Raw genomic sequence first — 17,126 nt, 5'->3', positions numbered from 1 at the left:
TAACAGAGGACACATTCTGCTAGTTGGTGCATAAAATAAGTATACACAAGAGAGACACAGATGTTCACAGAGAGGATTCAGGGCTGTGACAACTTGATGCTGAGATGTGGGGTGTGGCTTCCAGGGAAGGAGTACAGTGGAGTCACTTTCCCTACTTGGGGAGCACGATGCCTCTCACTATAAAAAGTTTTGACTTTTTGCCTTTTGAAATTAAACCAAAAATTCTTTTCAGCTTTTTTTTTTTTTTCAATCAAAAGCAGTTGCTGACATAGGCCCCTCCTGGAAGTGAAGTAACATAAAGTGAACTTTGGAAAAGCAGGGAATACTTGTAATTGTTCCTGGGGCTGTTTTAGCTCTCTTCAGACAAACCCATTGACTTTCTTGTACTCAAGATGGGGGCTCTAGGTGATTCCTTAGAGCCAAATGCTTAATTTCTCCGAGGTCATGAGTGAAACATATATACAAGGGTGGTAAAAGGAAACACTAGAACGTGGCTTTGTGAGATGGTGGCTTTCTTCAACCCTGAACTGTTTCCTAGAGGAAGGTGTGTCCCAGCGGCAGCAGGTGTCACTGTGAGGCCACCTCCCTTTCTCTCTGATGCCCTTTCTCTCCTCTCCCAACTGTGGCTTGTTACTTGAGGAGCCCTAGACACATGTGTACTTCTTTAGAGCAAGGTTACAGCTCTCATTGATTATAGTAGGTCTGCTCTGTGTTTTCAGTGTTCAAACAGTTTAATGGGAATTCTGTTTACTCTACGGCAACTTTAAAAATGCAAATCACTTAGGGAAACATGAATGAAATTGGTGTTTTCCATCTTCCCCAGGACTAATAAGAGGCTGGCAGAGATCAGCATCCAACTTGAGGTGGAGAAACAACAGAATAGATCTTTATTCAGCACTCTCACCATGAGGCCAGTCCCAGAGCCCCCTTGTGTTAGAAATTTCTATAATATGTTAGTGCTCAACTGAGATCTTACTCCAAGAGCAAATGTAGTGGTTTCTACCTCAATTCCATGCCCTTTACATAACAGCTTTGAAAGTTACTTGACTAAGGGTAGTTCTATTATCTTTTTGCCTTGAGTTTCAGATTTCTGTTAAGTGATTCTTGTTTTTAATGTGGTGAACTTCTGAGCTGTTTATTTGACTTATGCACACTAAGTAAAAGCCATAAGTAACTGTGGTAATCAAGGACACAGAAATTTTGTGATTTTTTTGGTCCTAGATTTCTCATTTTTTTAAAGATACTTATTAAATTCTTAAATTTCTTGAAAAGCTGCATTTAAATTCTAATTTAGAAATGGAATCTTATTGCCTAGTAACTGAAAATACACATTCAGATGTTTGACTTACTCTAATTGATTTCACTTTGGCTGTGCTTCTTAATCATTTCTAAGCTCTACTGTACCCACCCCAGTTTTTCTACCCCTAAGCATAAGTGAATGACTGGCATCTAAACAATAACCACATATGGATTTTTTTTTCATTTGAAGGAATCATAAGAGAAATCCTTTTCATGAATTAGACAAACTTGTGATACTAAGTCACAAGATTAATTTCTGGTTCTAGGTTACAATTTTTTGTTATTTTCTTATACAAGAGTACATCTTTAATTACTATTTTACTGATAGCCTTTTAATTAAATTTCTAAAAAATATCTTGCTGAGTAGTTGTAGAAAGTTTCTAAATTTATAATTAAATCAAATATTTAAAACTTGTAACTGAAGCTCACTTTCATCTCTGTCTTGACATCACCTGGATGAATGATGACTTATATAGCAACTATGGGGAGTCTTTAAATTGCAACTAGTTATCATTGTGTAGTCATTGCGATTAAAATATCCATTTCACTCAATGCACTCAGGTTTATGGTTTTGATGGTATTTTCATGATGTTCGTGGTACAGATAAAAATAGCCCTTGTTAAATACGGCCTCAACCTGTTTTCTCATTTGGCTTCTTGCCATCACAGAAGAGCAATCTAAGGTTTCTTCAACAGCACTGTGGCTATGTTGGGTCTTAGTACTTGAGAGCCATGAACCTGGAGGATGTACTTTAGCTGTGCAATCACAGCAGGCCTCTCTGAACACTTAATCCCAAGTCAGAAACTTGTCCATGCAGGCCTAAGAGGAGGAAGCGAATGTTTAACCCCTGTCCCAGAGGTGGGCTGCCTACTGCAGACCCAAGTTCATGGTGCTGTGGGCACATATATCTTTTCAAAGAAGAGATTCGGAACCAAGCAAGCACTCTGGGAGAAGTTCCTTGTCCCGAACTTAAGCGTTAAGTAAATCTCGCTTCTCATCCCACAGCAAACATTATTCTTAATGGTGAAAAATTGAAAGCATTTCCTCTAAAATCAGGAACAAGATAAGTGTGCCCATTCTCACCACTACTATTCAACATAGTTTTGGCAGTTCTAGCCACAGCATTCAGAGAAGAAAGAGTGATAAAAAGAATCCATATTGGAAAAGAAAAAGTAAAATTCTCGCTGTTTGCAGATGACATGGTTCTCTACATAGAAAACCCTAAAGACACCACCAGAAAATTATTAGAGCGAATCAATGAATATAATAAAGTTGCAAGATGTAAAATTAACACACAGAGATCCCTTGCATTCCTATACACTAACAATGAGAAAACAGAAATGAAGGAAACTGTCCCATTCACCATTGCAGCAAAAATGAAATACTTAGAAATAAATTTAACTAAAGCAACAAAAGACTTATATAAAACTATAAAACACTGATGAAAGAAATCAAAGATGACACATATAGATGGAGAAATATATGATGTTCATGGATTGGAAGAATCAATATAGTGAAAATGAATATACTACCCAAAGCAATCCATAGATTCAATGCAATCCCTATTAAGCTGTCAATGGTATTTGTCACAGACCTAGAACAAATAATTTCATAATTTGTATGGAAACCCAAAAAAACTTGAATAGCCAAGCAATCTTGAGAAAGAAGAATGGAACTGGAGAAATCAACCTGACTATACTACAGAGTTACAGTCATCATGACAGTATATATTTCTTTTTGTTCCTGGATATATCTTGCCTCTACCTCTGCCATCTCTGTAGAACTATCTGCCTGCACCCTGACACTATTCTCAGAAAACATGGATTTCATCAACTTGTCAAGTTTCTGGTAGACGTTAAGGCTAGGAAACCCAGACTCAAGCAATCATGTCTTTATTGCTGTCACTTGGTGGGTGACCTTAAAATTTCCCAGTCATTGATTTTTGTCACTAGTTTACATTTTGCCCTCAGGAAGAATTCCAATCACCCACATCAATATGGATCCTACCAAAGTATTTGGCCTTATCTCTTTACCTCCCTCCTCTGCTGTTCATCTCTGCATCTAATCTAACCAGACAGACTGTAGGATCCCACAGGTGTGCCTCCTCACCTCCGGTCTTTGTACGTGCTTCTCCCCTCTATCTCCTGTACTTTTTTCCTGTCCTTCATGTATCTACTTCCACAGCACCTCCACCAAAAAGCTGACGGTATTGACACAAAGCTGGCTGTCCCTTGTGAGTGTTCCTTGTGCCGTCTTTTATATCTTAGTACTTATGACTCTGTATGGAAATTGCCTGTTTGTCTATTTTTCCAGTTTATGAGATATCACTTTTCAGGGTGGACTGGGTCACCTTCATCTTGTAATTCCAGTGTTTGTCACAGCAGCTTTGCACATAGTTATTGAGTAAATGAATGAAGAGTGAGAAAAACAGAAGCTCTGATACTCAGCCACATGTGGAATCAAGGACAGATTATGTAATTGTAATCTTGTATATTGTTTCCCATCATCTATAGATATGTTTCATTTTTTGGAACACTTAGAAATATCTGGGGTTTTTTTTGTTTGTTTTTAACTAATACTTAGGTAATTCAAGCATTTTAGATAAAGAATGTAATCCTTTTTCTTTCCAGCTGTTGTTGAATTTGAATCTGAGTCTTGTGGAGTGTCTCCTCTAGGATCTACAGATGGGTCAAATCTGTATCAGGATCTACTTTTGAAAACATCACAAGAATATGTACAAGTTTTGAAGAAAAAATATATGATCTGAAAGATAAATAGTAAAAATTTCCCTTCTGGACTATTTTCATGACATTTTAGTTGTTTCCCATTAAACATGATGAGAAAGTCTTTATTAAAGGGAAATATTTTTGTTGTATGATGAAACTTTATATAGTATTTTAAAAATACTAATTTTAAGTAGTATTTATACTATTTTTAAGCAATAGTATCTGAGTACTTTTTATACTAAATATTTTCTCTGCACCTAACTTACCTTTCAGTATAGCTACTCAGTCGTGTCCAACTCTTTGAGACTCCATGAATCACAGTACGCCAGGCCTCCCGGTCCATCATCAACTCCCGGAGTTCACTCAAACTCATGTCCATCAAGTCGGTGATGCCATCCAGCCATCTCATCCTCTGTCATCCCCTTCTCCTCCTGCCCCCAATCCCTTCCAGCATCAGGGTCTTTTCCAATGAGACAACTCTTCGCATGAGGTGGCCAAAGTACTGGAGTTTCAGCTTTAGCATCAGTCCTTCCAATGAACATCCAGGACTGATCTCCTTCAGAATGGACTGGTTGGATCTCCTTGCAGTCCAAGGGACTCTCAAGAGTCTTCTCCAACACCACAGTTCAAAAGCATCAATTCTTCAGTGCTCAGCCTTCTTCACAGTCCAACTCTCACATCCATACATGATCACTGGAAAAACCATAGCCTTGACTAGATGGACCTTTGTTGGCAAAGTAATCTTTGCTTTTTAATATGCTATCTAGGTTGGTCATAATTTTTCTTCCAAGGAGTAAGTGTCTCTTAATTTCATGGCTGCAGTCACCATCTGCAGTGATTTTGGAGCCCCCAAAAACAAAGTTAGCCATTGTTTCCACTGTTTCCCCATCTATTTCCCATGAAGTGATTGGACTGGATGCCATGATCTTCATTTTCTGAATGTTGAGCTTTAAGCCAACTTTTTCACTCTCCTCTTTCACTTTCACCAACAGGCTTTTTAGTTCCTCTTCACTTTCTGCCATAAGGGTGGTGTCATCTGCATATCTGAGATTATTGATATTTCTCCCGGCAATCTTGATTCCAGCTTGTGCTTCTTCCAGCCCAGCGTTTCTCATGATGTACTCTACATGTAAGTTAAATAAGCAAGGTCGGAATATACAGCCTTGACATACTCCTTTTCCTATTTGGAACCAGTCTGTTGTTCCATGTCCAGTTCTAACTGTTGCTTCCTGACCTGCATACAGATTTCTCAAGAGGCAGGTCAGGTGGTCTGGTATTCCCATCTCTTGAAGAATTTTCCACAGTTGATTGTGATCCACACAGTCAAAGGCTTTGGCATAGTCAATAAAGCAGAAATAGATGTTTTTCTGGAACTCTCTTCCTTTTTCAATGATCCAGCGGATGTTGGCAATTTGATCTCTGGTTCCTCTGCCTTTCCTAAGGCCAGCTTGAACATCTGGAAGTTCACGGTTCACATATTGCTGAAGCCTGGCTTGGAGAATTTTGAGCATTACTTTACTAGTGTGTGAGATGAATGCAATTGTGTGGTAGTTTGAGCATTCTTTGACATTGCCTTTCTTTGGAATTGGAATGAAAACACCTTTTCCAGTCCTGTGGCCACTGCTGAGTTTTCCAAGTTTGCTGGCACATTGAGTGCGGCACTTTCACAGTATCACTTTTCAGGATTTGAAATAGCTCAACTGGAATTCCATCACCTCCACTAGCTTTGTTTGTAGTGATGCTTTCTAAGGCCCACTTGACTTCACAATCCAGGATGTCTGGCTCTAGGTGAGTGATCATCCCATCGTGATTATCTTGGTTGTGAAGATCTTTTTTGTACAGTTCTTCTGTGTATTCTTGCCACCTCTTCTTAATATCTTCTGCTTCTGTTAGGTCCATACCATTTCTGTCCTTTATCGAGCCCATCTTTGCATGAAATGTTTCCTTGGTATCTCTGATTTTCTTGAAGAGATCTCTAGTCTTTCCCATTCTGTTGTTTTCCTCTATTTCTTTGCACTGATTGCTGAGAAAGGCTTTCTTATCTCTCCTTGCTATTCTTTGGAACTCTGCATTCAGATGCTTATTTCTTTCCTTTTCTCCTTTGCTTTTTGCTTTTCTTCTTTCACAGCTCTTTGTAAGGCCTCCTCAGACAGCTGTTTTGCTTTTTTGCATTTCTTTTCCATGGGGATGTTCTTGATCCCTGTCTCCTGTACAGTGTCACGAACCTTACCTTTAGGCATATTTAAAACCCAGCACTGTTAAGTTTTCCAATTTCAAATTCAAAGTGTTAGTCACTCAGTCATGTCTGTCTGTGACCAATGGACTGCAGGCTGCCAGGCTCCTCTGTCCTCCACTATCTTGTGGAGTTAGCTCAAATTCATGTCTATTGAGTCAGTGATGCTCTCCAACCTTCTCGTCCTCTGTTGTCCCCTTTCTCCTCCTGCCTTCAATCTTCCCCAGCATCAGGGTCTTCTCTGATGAGTGAGCTCTTCACATCAGGTGGCTGAAGTATTGGAGCTTCAGCCTCAGCATCAGGCCTTCTGATGAATATTCAAACTTGATTTCCTTTAGGATTGACTGGTTTAGTCTCTTTGCAGTCCAAGGACTCTCACGAGTCTACTCCAACACCACAGTTTAAAAGCATCAATCCTTCAGCACTCAGCCTTCTTTATGATCCAACTCTCATATATCCATACATCACTACTGAAAAATAGTATCTATGTTTTAAACCCAATCTCCTAATTTATCCCTCCCTTCGTGTTCCCCTTTCATAAACATAATTTGATTTTGAGATCTGTGAGTTGGTTTCTGTTTTGTAAATAGCTTATTTTGATTAGATTCCACATGTAAGTGATGTGATATTTGTTTTTCTCTGAGTTACTTCACTTAGTATTGTAATTTTGAGACCCTTCTGTGTTGCTGCAAATGGCATTATTTCATTCTTTTTATAGCCGAGTTATATTCCATTTTTTGTGTGTGTCTGTGTGTACACTGCATCTTCTTTACCCATTCTTCTGTTGGTGGACACTTAGGTTGCTTCCGTGTCTTGGCTATTGTCAATAGTTCTGCAGTGAACATTGGGGTGCATGTACCTATTTGAATTATAGTTTTCTCCAGGACTTCCCTGGTGGCTCAGATGGTTAAGCATCTTGCTTACAATGCGGGAGACCTGGATTCGATCCCAGGGTTGGGAAGATCCTCTGGAGAAGGAAATGGCAACCTACTCCAGTATTCTTGCCTGGAAAATCCCATGGACAGAGGAGCATGGTGGGCTACAGTCCACTGGGTTGCAAAGAGTCGGACATGACTGAGCGACTTCACTTTCACTTTTTCCACTTTTCTCCAGATATATGCCAAGGACTGGGATTGCTGAATCATATGGCAATTTTATACTTAGTTTTTAAAGAAACCTCATAGAGTTCTCCACAGTGGGTGTACCTACTTACATTCCATAAACAGTGTAGGAGCATTTATTGTTCATAGATTTTTTTGATGGTGGCTATTCTGATTGGTGTGAAATGATACCTTATTGTAGTATTTCTGCATTTCTCTAATAATTAGTGATGCGGAGCATCCTTTCTGAACATCCTTTCATGTGCTTTTTGGTCATCTGTAGCCGTTCCTTACAGAAATGTATGTTTAGATCCTACACTTATTTTGTGATCGGGTTGTTTGTTTTTTGATATTGAGCTCTTTGAGCTGTTTGAAAATGTTGGAGATTAATCTTTTGTTAGTTGCATCATTTACAAATATTGTTGCCCATCATGTGGGTTGTGGTCTGTCCTGTTTATGATTTCCTGCACTGTGCCAAAGCTTTTAAGTTTAATTAAATCCCATTTGCTTATTTCTGTTTTTATTTTCATTATTCTAAGAGGTGGCTGAAAAATGATACTGCTTTAATTTAGGTCAGAGAGTGTTGCGCCTATATTTTCCTCTAAGAGTTTTATAGGGCCTGTCTTTATATTTAGTCTTTAGTCCATTTTGAGTTTGTTTCTTTGTATGATGTTAGGGAGTGTTCTAATTTCCTTCTTATACCTGTAGCTGTTGAGTTTTCTTATCACCACTTGTTGAAGAGGCTGTCTTTGTGCCTTTGTATAGTCTTGCCTCCTTTATCATAGATTAATTGACCATTGGGCATAGGTTTCTCCCTGGAGTTTCTGTCTTGTTTCATTGATCATTCAGTATATTTCTGTTTTTGTGCTAGGACCAGTGTTTTGATTACTGAAGCTTGCAGAGTAGGCTGAAGTCAGGGTACCTGATTCTGTCAGCTCTTGCTTTTCTTTCTCAAGATTGCTTTGAATATTTGGGGCCTTCTGTTTCCATATACATGGTAAAATTTTTTTGTTCTGGTTCTGTGGAAAATTCCATTGGTAATTTGATAGAAATTGCACTGAATCTGTAGATTGTTTTGGGTAGTATAGTTATTTTAGCAGTTATACAGTTTTAATGTCGCTTTGATTTCTGTTTATTTCAGTTTCCTATCTTTCCCTCTTAGTTTAGGTAAGGGATTATGGATATTGTTCCTTTCAGAAAATGAGCTTATAGTTCTTGCACATGCACACTTGTCAGTCTGGCACGCCAAGCCTCTGTGCGCATGGGCAATGTGTTTCGAGGTGTTGCTTAGCAATGATCATTCTGGGATGAAAGATTCTAAACTGTTGAGCTTCCCAGTTGGGACATTGTGGCAGGGCTGCTCTGGCTTACCTGTAGTGTTTGTGTTGGGTTTAGGGGACTCTGAAGAGCTGAGGGGAAGGTGAGGTGTGTTGGAGCTTGTAGGCTCTGCGATGAAGAAGAGTTTTGGCTTCAGAAGGAAGAAGGGCATCTCGCCCTTTGGCTCCTCCGTCAACCCAGTGAGAGACAGCGGTCATAGAATCAACTTCCGAGGTCCTTGCATCCAAGACAAGGACCTCGGAAAGATCCACAAAGCTGCCAGTGTCAGCAACGTAGCCAAAGTGCAGCAGGTTCTGTTGCCCAGGAGGAATGGCCTGAATGACAGGGAGAAGATGAACAGGTAAGTGAGGTGAAAGGCCTGGCAGGGGTCCCTCCTGTGAGTTTCCCCTCCAAGGCTCTTGGACACCTTCCTGAGATCCAGAACCCCACAGACTTTATAGTCAGCAGAAAGCCTTAGCTGGTTTCAGACCCACTTGTAATTCCCCTTATAGGGCACTTTGCTGATGGTTTTGAAGTCATTTAACTGAATGTCAGTAATCACAGAAACGAAATGAAACATGAATAACATCTGTTTTTTCTGTCTTCCTCCTACTTTTTATTTGCATAGGTTAGCATGATGTACTCATGAGTAAGAGCTCTCAAGTTCTATAGCCTTCAAGAAATCTTCTGGAACTTCCTGGCTCTCACATTTTTTCTCATGTGATTTATGAAAACACTTCTTCATAGATCGCCAATCCATGGATCATGGCACTGGACAGATTTCTGATGGTGTTGTGTCAGCATCTTATTTTTAATTTACATATTTTTATACCATAGGTATATATTACAGAAAACTGCATAGTGAGCAAAATAATTCCCATGAGAGGTCAACTTCTGGATTAAAAATTCCTCAGATACAATTCAATATCTGTTTTATATCAGTGTATACTTAGGTGTATATGTTCTTTGCTGAAGGACATTAGAAGACAGCTTGCTGTATCCTGAATAGGAAGACATTTTCTTAGGATGTATGATTTTTCTATACTTAAACCAAATCAATATATCATGATTTTAAACATTTTGGGTTATGTATGCTGTCTTTAATTATTGTGATGAAATTAAAATTGTACATAGTAGACTAAGACTTGCCCTTCTTGATATAAAAATGTGCCATAAATGCCCACAAAATATTCATTCCCTAACAACTGTAAAGGGGATAGATAAATGAATGGAACAGAATAGAAAACGCCCAAACACCAAAATGTAGGTAAAACTTTAGAACTTGATGCTGATGGCATTTTCTGTTAGGAAAGATAAATTGTGTGTAGATGGTGGAGAAATAACCTGATAAAAGAGAAAAGTGATTAAATTTTTATCTCACCAAAAAGTTTCAGATGGAGTGTGGATCGAACATTTTAAATATGCACAGAGAGAAAAGTACCAGAAGAAAACTCAAATTCTTATTTATACATTGTTTTTCTTGCTGACAGTGACCTTCTTTTTTTTCCATTTCTATTGTTTCTTAACCTTAATTTTTTAAATTGGAGAATAATTGCTTTACAATTTTGTGTTGTTTTCTGCTGTATAACATCATAGATCAGTTCTAAGTATACATATATCCCCTTCCTCATGAGCCTCCTTCCTACCCTAAAGGCCTCACTAAGAATTATTTCAAAAGCAAGAATTCTTGAGTTTCCTGGATTTGGGCACACACAAAAAAGTGAAAAGAAATCTGGAGGTTGAATTAACATTTTAACAACTCAAAAAAAATGTAAAACTCTGTGTCAATCAAGCTGTCTATAGGCAAGTCGGATTAGCAGACAGGGTTGGTCTTTTGGGCACTAATAGGAATGTAGTACAGATAAAAATAATTTGGTGCTTTCAAATTTTTTTAGAATTTTTTTTGAGGATTAATATCTTCTGACAACTTTATCTGAAATGGTCTAAAAATTTGGTAGTTGTTTTTAACATTAGTGTTAAAATATTATTTATCACATTTTTAATACATAGCACTCACCAACTGATTTCTGAATATAAAGAAAAGAGACCTGAAACTTCTCCTGAAAATAGCAACTCAGGTACATCATCTGATACCGAATTACTCTTGGTGATTCTACCATAGATAAAGTAGGAGTGAGGAAGTTTCAGTAATGAAAGAACTATGAAAAAATTGGTGTAAATTGCATGTGTGTTTTATTTTCTAAATTAATTTTTTAATACTCTAGTATTCATAATTCTTTCAGAGGTTAATTGTAGGTGATTTAACATCAAAGACAGTATTGTCTGAAAAGAAATCCATGTATTTAATATGGCCCCTAAAGTCCTATATTAGATCTTTGTGTAAATAAGAAAAAAAAATTTAACTTAGTATGACGTATATTTCTATAGTCGTATTATATCAAATTGAACTTCTTATGAGACTGAGCATTCATTTTTAGAAATAGTTTGCACTTAGTGAATGAATAGTTAGTAGTTACTGTGTAGTGATTAGTCTCACTAAAATAGTTACCTGAGAACCTGAATAATCCCTTCCTGGTAGGATAAGAAATGATAAACAATAAGAACTGCAAAGCAGAGCCCGTGTGCGGCATAATAGTGAGAGATTATTTCTGAAAGATACAGTACAGAAGGCGGAAAAGCAATGCCTGGTTGAGATCCAGTTATTTCGCCTATTGTTGTACCAAGCAGGTCTCTATTACCAACTTCATTCCTTACAGATCCAAAGAGAGTGAGGTAGGTTGACTTCATTAGGGCCAGATGTTTTCTTCTGTGTGTTAGATAATTGTCATGACAGTATAGTTTTTTAAGAACAAGATGTTCTCTTGCCATCAGTTAAAAGATTATCATAATCAATATTCAAATATTCAACTTGGGACTCTGAAGGTTCTACCAAAAGCACAAAAAATACTTCGGATTAACAAAAATAGCATTAGGCCTGCTTGATGTGGCGCATTGCACAGGGTGTCTGAGGATACCTTTAACTGAGTAGACCTCTATCTAATCAAAGGGGGCTTCCCAGGTGGCTCACTAGTAAAGAATCCACCTGCCAATGCAAGAGATACGGTTTGATCCCTGTGTCGGTAAGATCCCCTGGAGAAGGAAATGGCAATCCACTCCACTACTTTTGCCTGGGAAATCCCATGGACAGAAGAGCCTGGTGAGCTGCAGTCCATGGGGTTGCAAGAGTCAGACACGACTTGGTAACTGAACAACAAAAACATCTATCAAAGAACTGTAGATTAGTTTAATACATTAGTCAGAGGAGATACAGAGATGACAGAGTCTTAGTCTTCAATATATTCATAATAGAAAAGAGTTGTCTGTGGTTAATTTCTGTATTTTTCCAAACAAAATTTGCAAAGAAAACATGCTTATTTAGTTGTTCATTTGTTCACTAAACAGATAACTTTCAAGAGTCTTTTATGTACATTGTTCTGATGTCACAGGGTGCAAAAATTTAAAAATCACTGCCCCTGCTCTTCAGGCTCAAGCTTGCAGGCTCCTCTCCCCATGGAGTCACTGCATGTGAGTCATCCATCTAGCATCAGATCATGACGACCCCTGGGAAATGTTGTCCAAAGGCACCAGAGTCCATGGCTCCCTCCATCCTTCCCTCCTTCCCCTTGTTCATCAGCTTAGGATGTGATGATGTATGACTTCCAAGCTGAAAAAGCATGGTTTCTATAAATATTTACCATATAATGGGAAGGATTGATATAATGATATCCCTCATTAGTACACAGCACTCTTTGAACCATCCTGCTCTATGTGGTCCAGATACTCTTGAGCAATGGAAGGAGACAATATCAAGAGATTCTTTTTAAACATATTAGTGTGTGTGTATATATATATGTGTAAGTATTTAGACATTTTTTAAAAGTTCAGCTTCTGTGTACCCTACTGCATGCTCACCACTACAGTTCCAGTCCCCATTCTCACAACCGAGTTGACCCCCTTTACCCGTTTGCCCTCCCCCACCTCCCTTTCAAGAGATAATCCTTTCTAAATCTGGAATCACTACATCTTTCATACTTCTCTTGCCTTTGGAAAGCGGGCCAGGAAGAAAAGACTTTGCTTCCTATTTTTTACCACACTGTGAAGTTCAGTGCCTGTAGACCTAGCTTCCCTGTGATAGGGCATTTTCATTGTGAACTGAAGAGTCAGAGAAGTTATGTCCCTGCAAGACACCTATAGTCTCTGTTCGCTGCTCCAGGCAATGGAAGTCCAGAAACACTGAGCTGTTTAAGTGTGCTATTGTCAATTTATGGTACTGATTCTATTAATGATATATCATTTTCTGTCAGTCTCCTGGAGTTTGGTTAGAATTACGGTCATTGTAAACAGAAGTTCTTTGTTTTTTTGTTTTGCATTTGATGACTATAAAGGGGAGGAATGGTTCTTAGGCATTAGTGGCCTACGAGTATAGTACAATCACTGTTCCCTCTAGTGTGGTCCCCAGATGTGGTTTGAAAGGAATACTTTTAAACAAAGCATCAGTCTTGAAGTTTTAACATTCTGTATTTTTCTTTTGTTGATTTAAAATGTGTCTTGATTTTTTCTTTAATATTGGATGAGAGTTCTGAAGAAGACTTTTTAAGCAGGTAGGATTTTCAGGACGTTTTAAATTATATGTTTAACTAAGGGAACATGGAGAAGAGAAACTAATGTTTGTTGAGCGTTCTACTCTGGGTTAGACACTGCATTACGTACTTAACATTTGTGACCTCATAGAGTCATCACAGCAGCTTTGTAAAGTAGATGTGTCCTACTTTTACTTAATTAGGCAACTCTGGTTTCAGGAGGTTAATGAATTGACCCGTGATTCCGTGGTTAAAATGAGTTGACCTGTGATTTGACAGTTGGCCTTCCTGGCTCCCACGTCCACTCCCTCAGCAGAGACCGAGAAGTACCCATATAGCATATAAGTTAAAGATAGATATAAATTAGTTCTTTGACTTGTCTACATTTTAAGTTTTGACATTGTGGGGAAACTCCCTGTACTCCCTTTTAGAGTAAAGGAGAGAACTGAGGCCTTCTCAATAAGTGGTTTCCCTGCTGACGGACATAGACTCCCCTTTTGAATGGACTCAGATTAGTCTCTGAACCAGGAACAGACAATGGAGAAGGAAAAGCTTATTCTTCCACTTTGTTTTAAGTTATCAGGTTTATTCCAGTTTGGGCAAACAAAAATTATTTCAATCCATCAATTGGATTTTCTGTTCAGCTATTAGAACTTTTGGTGAAAACAGATTATTTTTAGGCTCTGCCGATATATTGGCTGTCACTCTCTGTATGGAAAGTAAAAATGAGTGTTAACTGGATATTTCATAGGTTGGGAGAGATGGAAGCAGAATTAGGTAACTAAAAACTTTTTTGGAGACTTGCCTGGGGTTGCAGTGGTTAAGATGGTTAATAAGACTTCTTCCAGTATAGGCAGTGTGGGTTTGATATTCAGTCAGGGAAGCTAAGATCTCACATGTTTCAGGGTCAGACAGCCAAAACATAACATAGAAGCACCATTGGAACAAATTCAATAAAGACTTTAAAACTGGTCCACATCAAAAAATCTTAAAAAAAAAAAAAAAAAAAAAAAAGCTGTTTTAAAACAGGCCAAATTTTAGTCATGTCAAGAAAGTTCATTTAATATATAAAAACTTTCACTTGTTTTGTTGTTGTTGTTGTTATTCAAAGAAATGAACTCACTCATTTTTATTGTATGTTTTTGCTTTAAAGGTTTCCCAATAAACCTGGTGTTGACTTAGGGCCTACATCAGACGATGAAGTCTTAGATTTTAAAACCAAGGTAAAGTGTTCCATTGTGAAATTAGTTTTCCTGTTCTGAATTTAGTTTCATATAGTATTTACTCTTGTGATTAAACAATGAAAGAGAGAAAAATAGATTCAAGGGATTAGATCTGATTAACAGAGTGCCTGATGAGCTATGGATGGATATTCGTGACATTGTACAGGAGGCAGTGATCAAGACCATCCCCAAGAAAAAGAAATGCAAAAAGGCAAAATGGTTGTCTGAGGAGGCTTTACAAATAGCTGAGAAAAGAAGAGAAACAAAAGGCAAAGGAGAAAAGGAAAGATATACCCATTTGAATGCAGAGTTCCAAAGAATAGCAAGGAGAGATAAGAAAGCCTTTCTCAGCAATCAGTGCAAAGAAATAGAGGAAAACAACAGAATGGGAAAGACTAGAGATCTCTTCAAGAAAATCAGAGATACCATGGGAACATTTCATGCAAAGATGGGCACAATAAAGGACAGAAATGGTATGGACCTAACAGAAGCAGAATATATTAAGATGAGGTGGCAAGAATACACAGAACTATACAAAAAAGATCTTCATGACCCAGATAACCAGGATGGTGTGATCACTCACCTAGAGCCAAACATCCTGGAATGCGAAGTCAAGTGGGCCTTAGGAAGCATCACTAGGAACAAAGCAGGTGGAGGTGATGGAATTGCAGTTTAGCTATGTCAAATCCTAAAAGATGATGCTGTGTAAGTGCTGCACTCAATATGCCAGAAAATCTGGAAAACTGAGCAGTGGCCACAGGACAAGAAAAGTCAGTTTTCATTCCAATCCCAAAGAAAAACAATGCCAAAGAATGTTAAAACTACTGCATAATTGCATTAATCTCACATGCTAGCAAAGTGATGCTCAAAATTCTTCAAGCCAGGCTTCAGTAGTACGTGAACCATGAACTTCCAGATGCTCAAACTGGATTTAGAAAAGGCAGAGGAACCAGAGATCAAACTGCCAACATCCTCTGGATCATAAAAAAAGCAACAGATTTCCAGAAAAGCATCTACTTCTGCTTTATAGACTGTGCCAAACCATTTGACTCTGTGGATCACAATAAAGTGTAGAAAATTCTTAAAAGAGATGGGAATACCAGACCACCTGACCTGCCTCTTGAGAAATCTGTATATAGGACAAGAAGCAACAGTTAGAACTGGATATGGAACATCACACTGGCTCCAAATCAGGAAAGGAGTACACATCTTTTGGTTTCCATTCGAATGGAATATCTTTTTCCACCCTTACTTTCAGTGTGTATGTGTCTCTAGGTCTGAAGTGGGTCTCTTGTAGGCAACATATAAATGGCTCTTGTTATCGTTATCTATTCAGTTACGCTGTATCTTTTGGTTGGTGCATTCGATCCATTTACATTTATAGTAATTATTGATATGTATGTTCCTATAGGCATTTTCTTAATTGTTTTGGGTTTGTTTTTGTAGGTCTTTCCTTTCTCTTGTGTTTACTGGCTATGTAAGTCCCTTGAGTATTTGTTGTAAGGCTGGTTTGGTGGTGCTAAATTCTCTTAACTTCTGCTTGTCTGTAAAGCTTTTGATTTCTCTATCAATTTTGTATGAGTTCTTTTCAAATAGGATTTTCTATTTCTTTCTTATAGCATAATAGTACTTTAAAATGATTCATAATTACATCCTCACATAAGCATTTCTCTTCTACAATTTCAAACTTGTCGTTTAAGATCAATTTTAAAAAGAAGTCTTCTTATCACATCTTGAATTGGTGTTTTACAATTAAATTTTTTCACTAAACTTAAAAATGCTTATTATTGTAATATCCCACAAGTGAATATTTCATATATTTATACAGCTTTATATCTTTGAAACAGATGCTGAAATATATAATTGACAACTTTAATCTCATAGTTTTCTTCCCCTGGTATTGTTTTATTTTCAAAAGTTCAGAATTCTGCCTATGTTTATACTAATTATACCAGCTTAGTAAATTTTACAAATAATTATCCCAAGTGTATATGCTTTCCCTGAAAAAGTTTCTCTATTTCTAACCCAACGGTATTTATCCAAATCTTTTCAAGTCCCTTGCATGCCTCAAATTCATTTATTACACCCCAACTGAAGCCATTGTCCTTGACGTGTCCCTCCTTCCTGCCTCTTTATAAGCAACCCTGTCATCTGTCCTCCCATCCTAGTAGACAGAATCACTGAAATGCTACAGGAGGAAAAGCTCTGGACTCCACCTTCCTTGAAATTACTGTATCCAGTCACTCAGCAAGTTCAGTATTTTCTGCCTGCTTAACATTTTTCATATCTTATTACCCTAATTCATTTTTCACCTATGATCTTGAAATATTCTTTTCCAGTTTTGCTCTCCTGATGTTCATCTTTATGTTGCTACCAGAGTAATTATTCTAAAACATACTTGCCAATCTTTTCTTTCCTCTTGACTCTGCAGTTGGTTGTAGAATGACTCTTACCATCTTTATTTGGCTGTTTTTTACAGCCAAATTTGCTTTTTAATTGCACTTTCATACATACATGTACAGTGTGTAGTGTGCTTAATGTCCTCTGTGGAGTAATGCTTATCGGTTTTTGTTTTTTCCATGATGCTGTCTTTAAAATCCTGTCATATTTACTACTTCCTGGTGTAAATATGAATATATTTGAATAAA

At 37.8% G+C, this 17,126-nt stretch overlaps 1 protein-coding gene across 1 annotated transcript in view; it reads left to right on the top strand.

The window, feature by feature from the left end:
- Positions 1-8,809: 8,809 nt before the first annotated feature.
- The window catches only part of LOC128058038 (ankyrin repeat domain-containing protein 26-like), a 48,442-nt gene continuing 40,125 nt past the window's right edge, over positions 8,810-17,126 (top strand). The window contains exons 1-2 of the mRNA XM_052650422.1: positions 8,810-9,036; positions 14,409-14,478. Coding sequence (XP_052506382.1) covers positions 8,810-9,036; positions 14,409-14,478 — 297 coding nt within the window. The remainder of the gene's footprint in view (positions 9,037-14,408; positions 14,479-17,126) is intronic.

Source organism: Budorcas taxicolor, chromosome 13 (assembly GCF_023091745.1).
Source record: "Budorcas taxicolor isolate Tak-1 chromosome 13, Takin1.1, whole genome shotgun sequence".
Classification (NCBI taxonomy): Eukaryota; Metazoa; Chordata; class Mammalia; order Artiodactyla; family Bovidae; genus Budorcas; species Budorcas taxicolor.
Note: the sequence above shows the minus strand (reverse complement) of the source record. Positions and strands in the feature narration are given on the sequence as shown.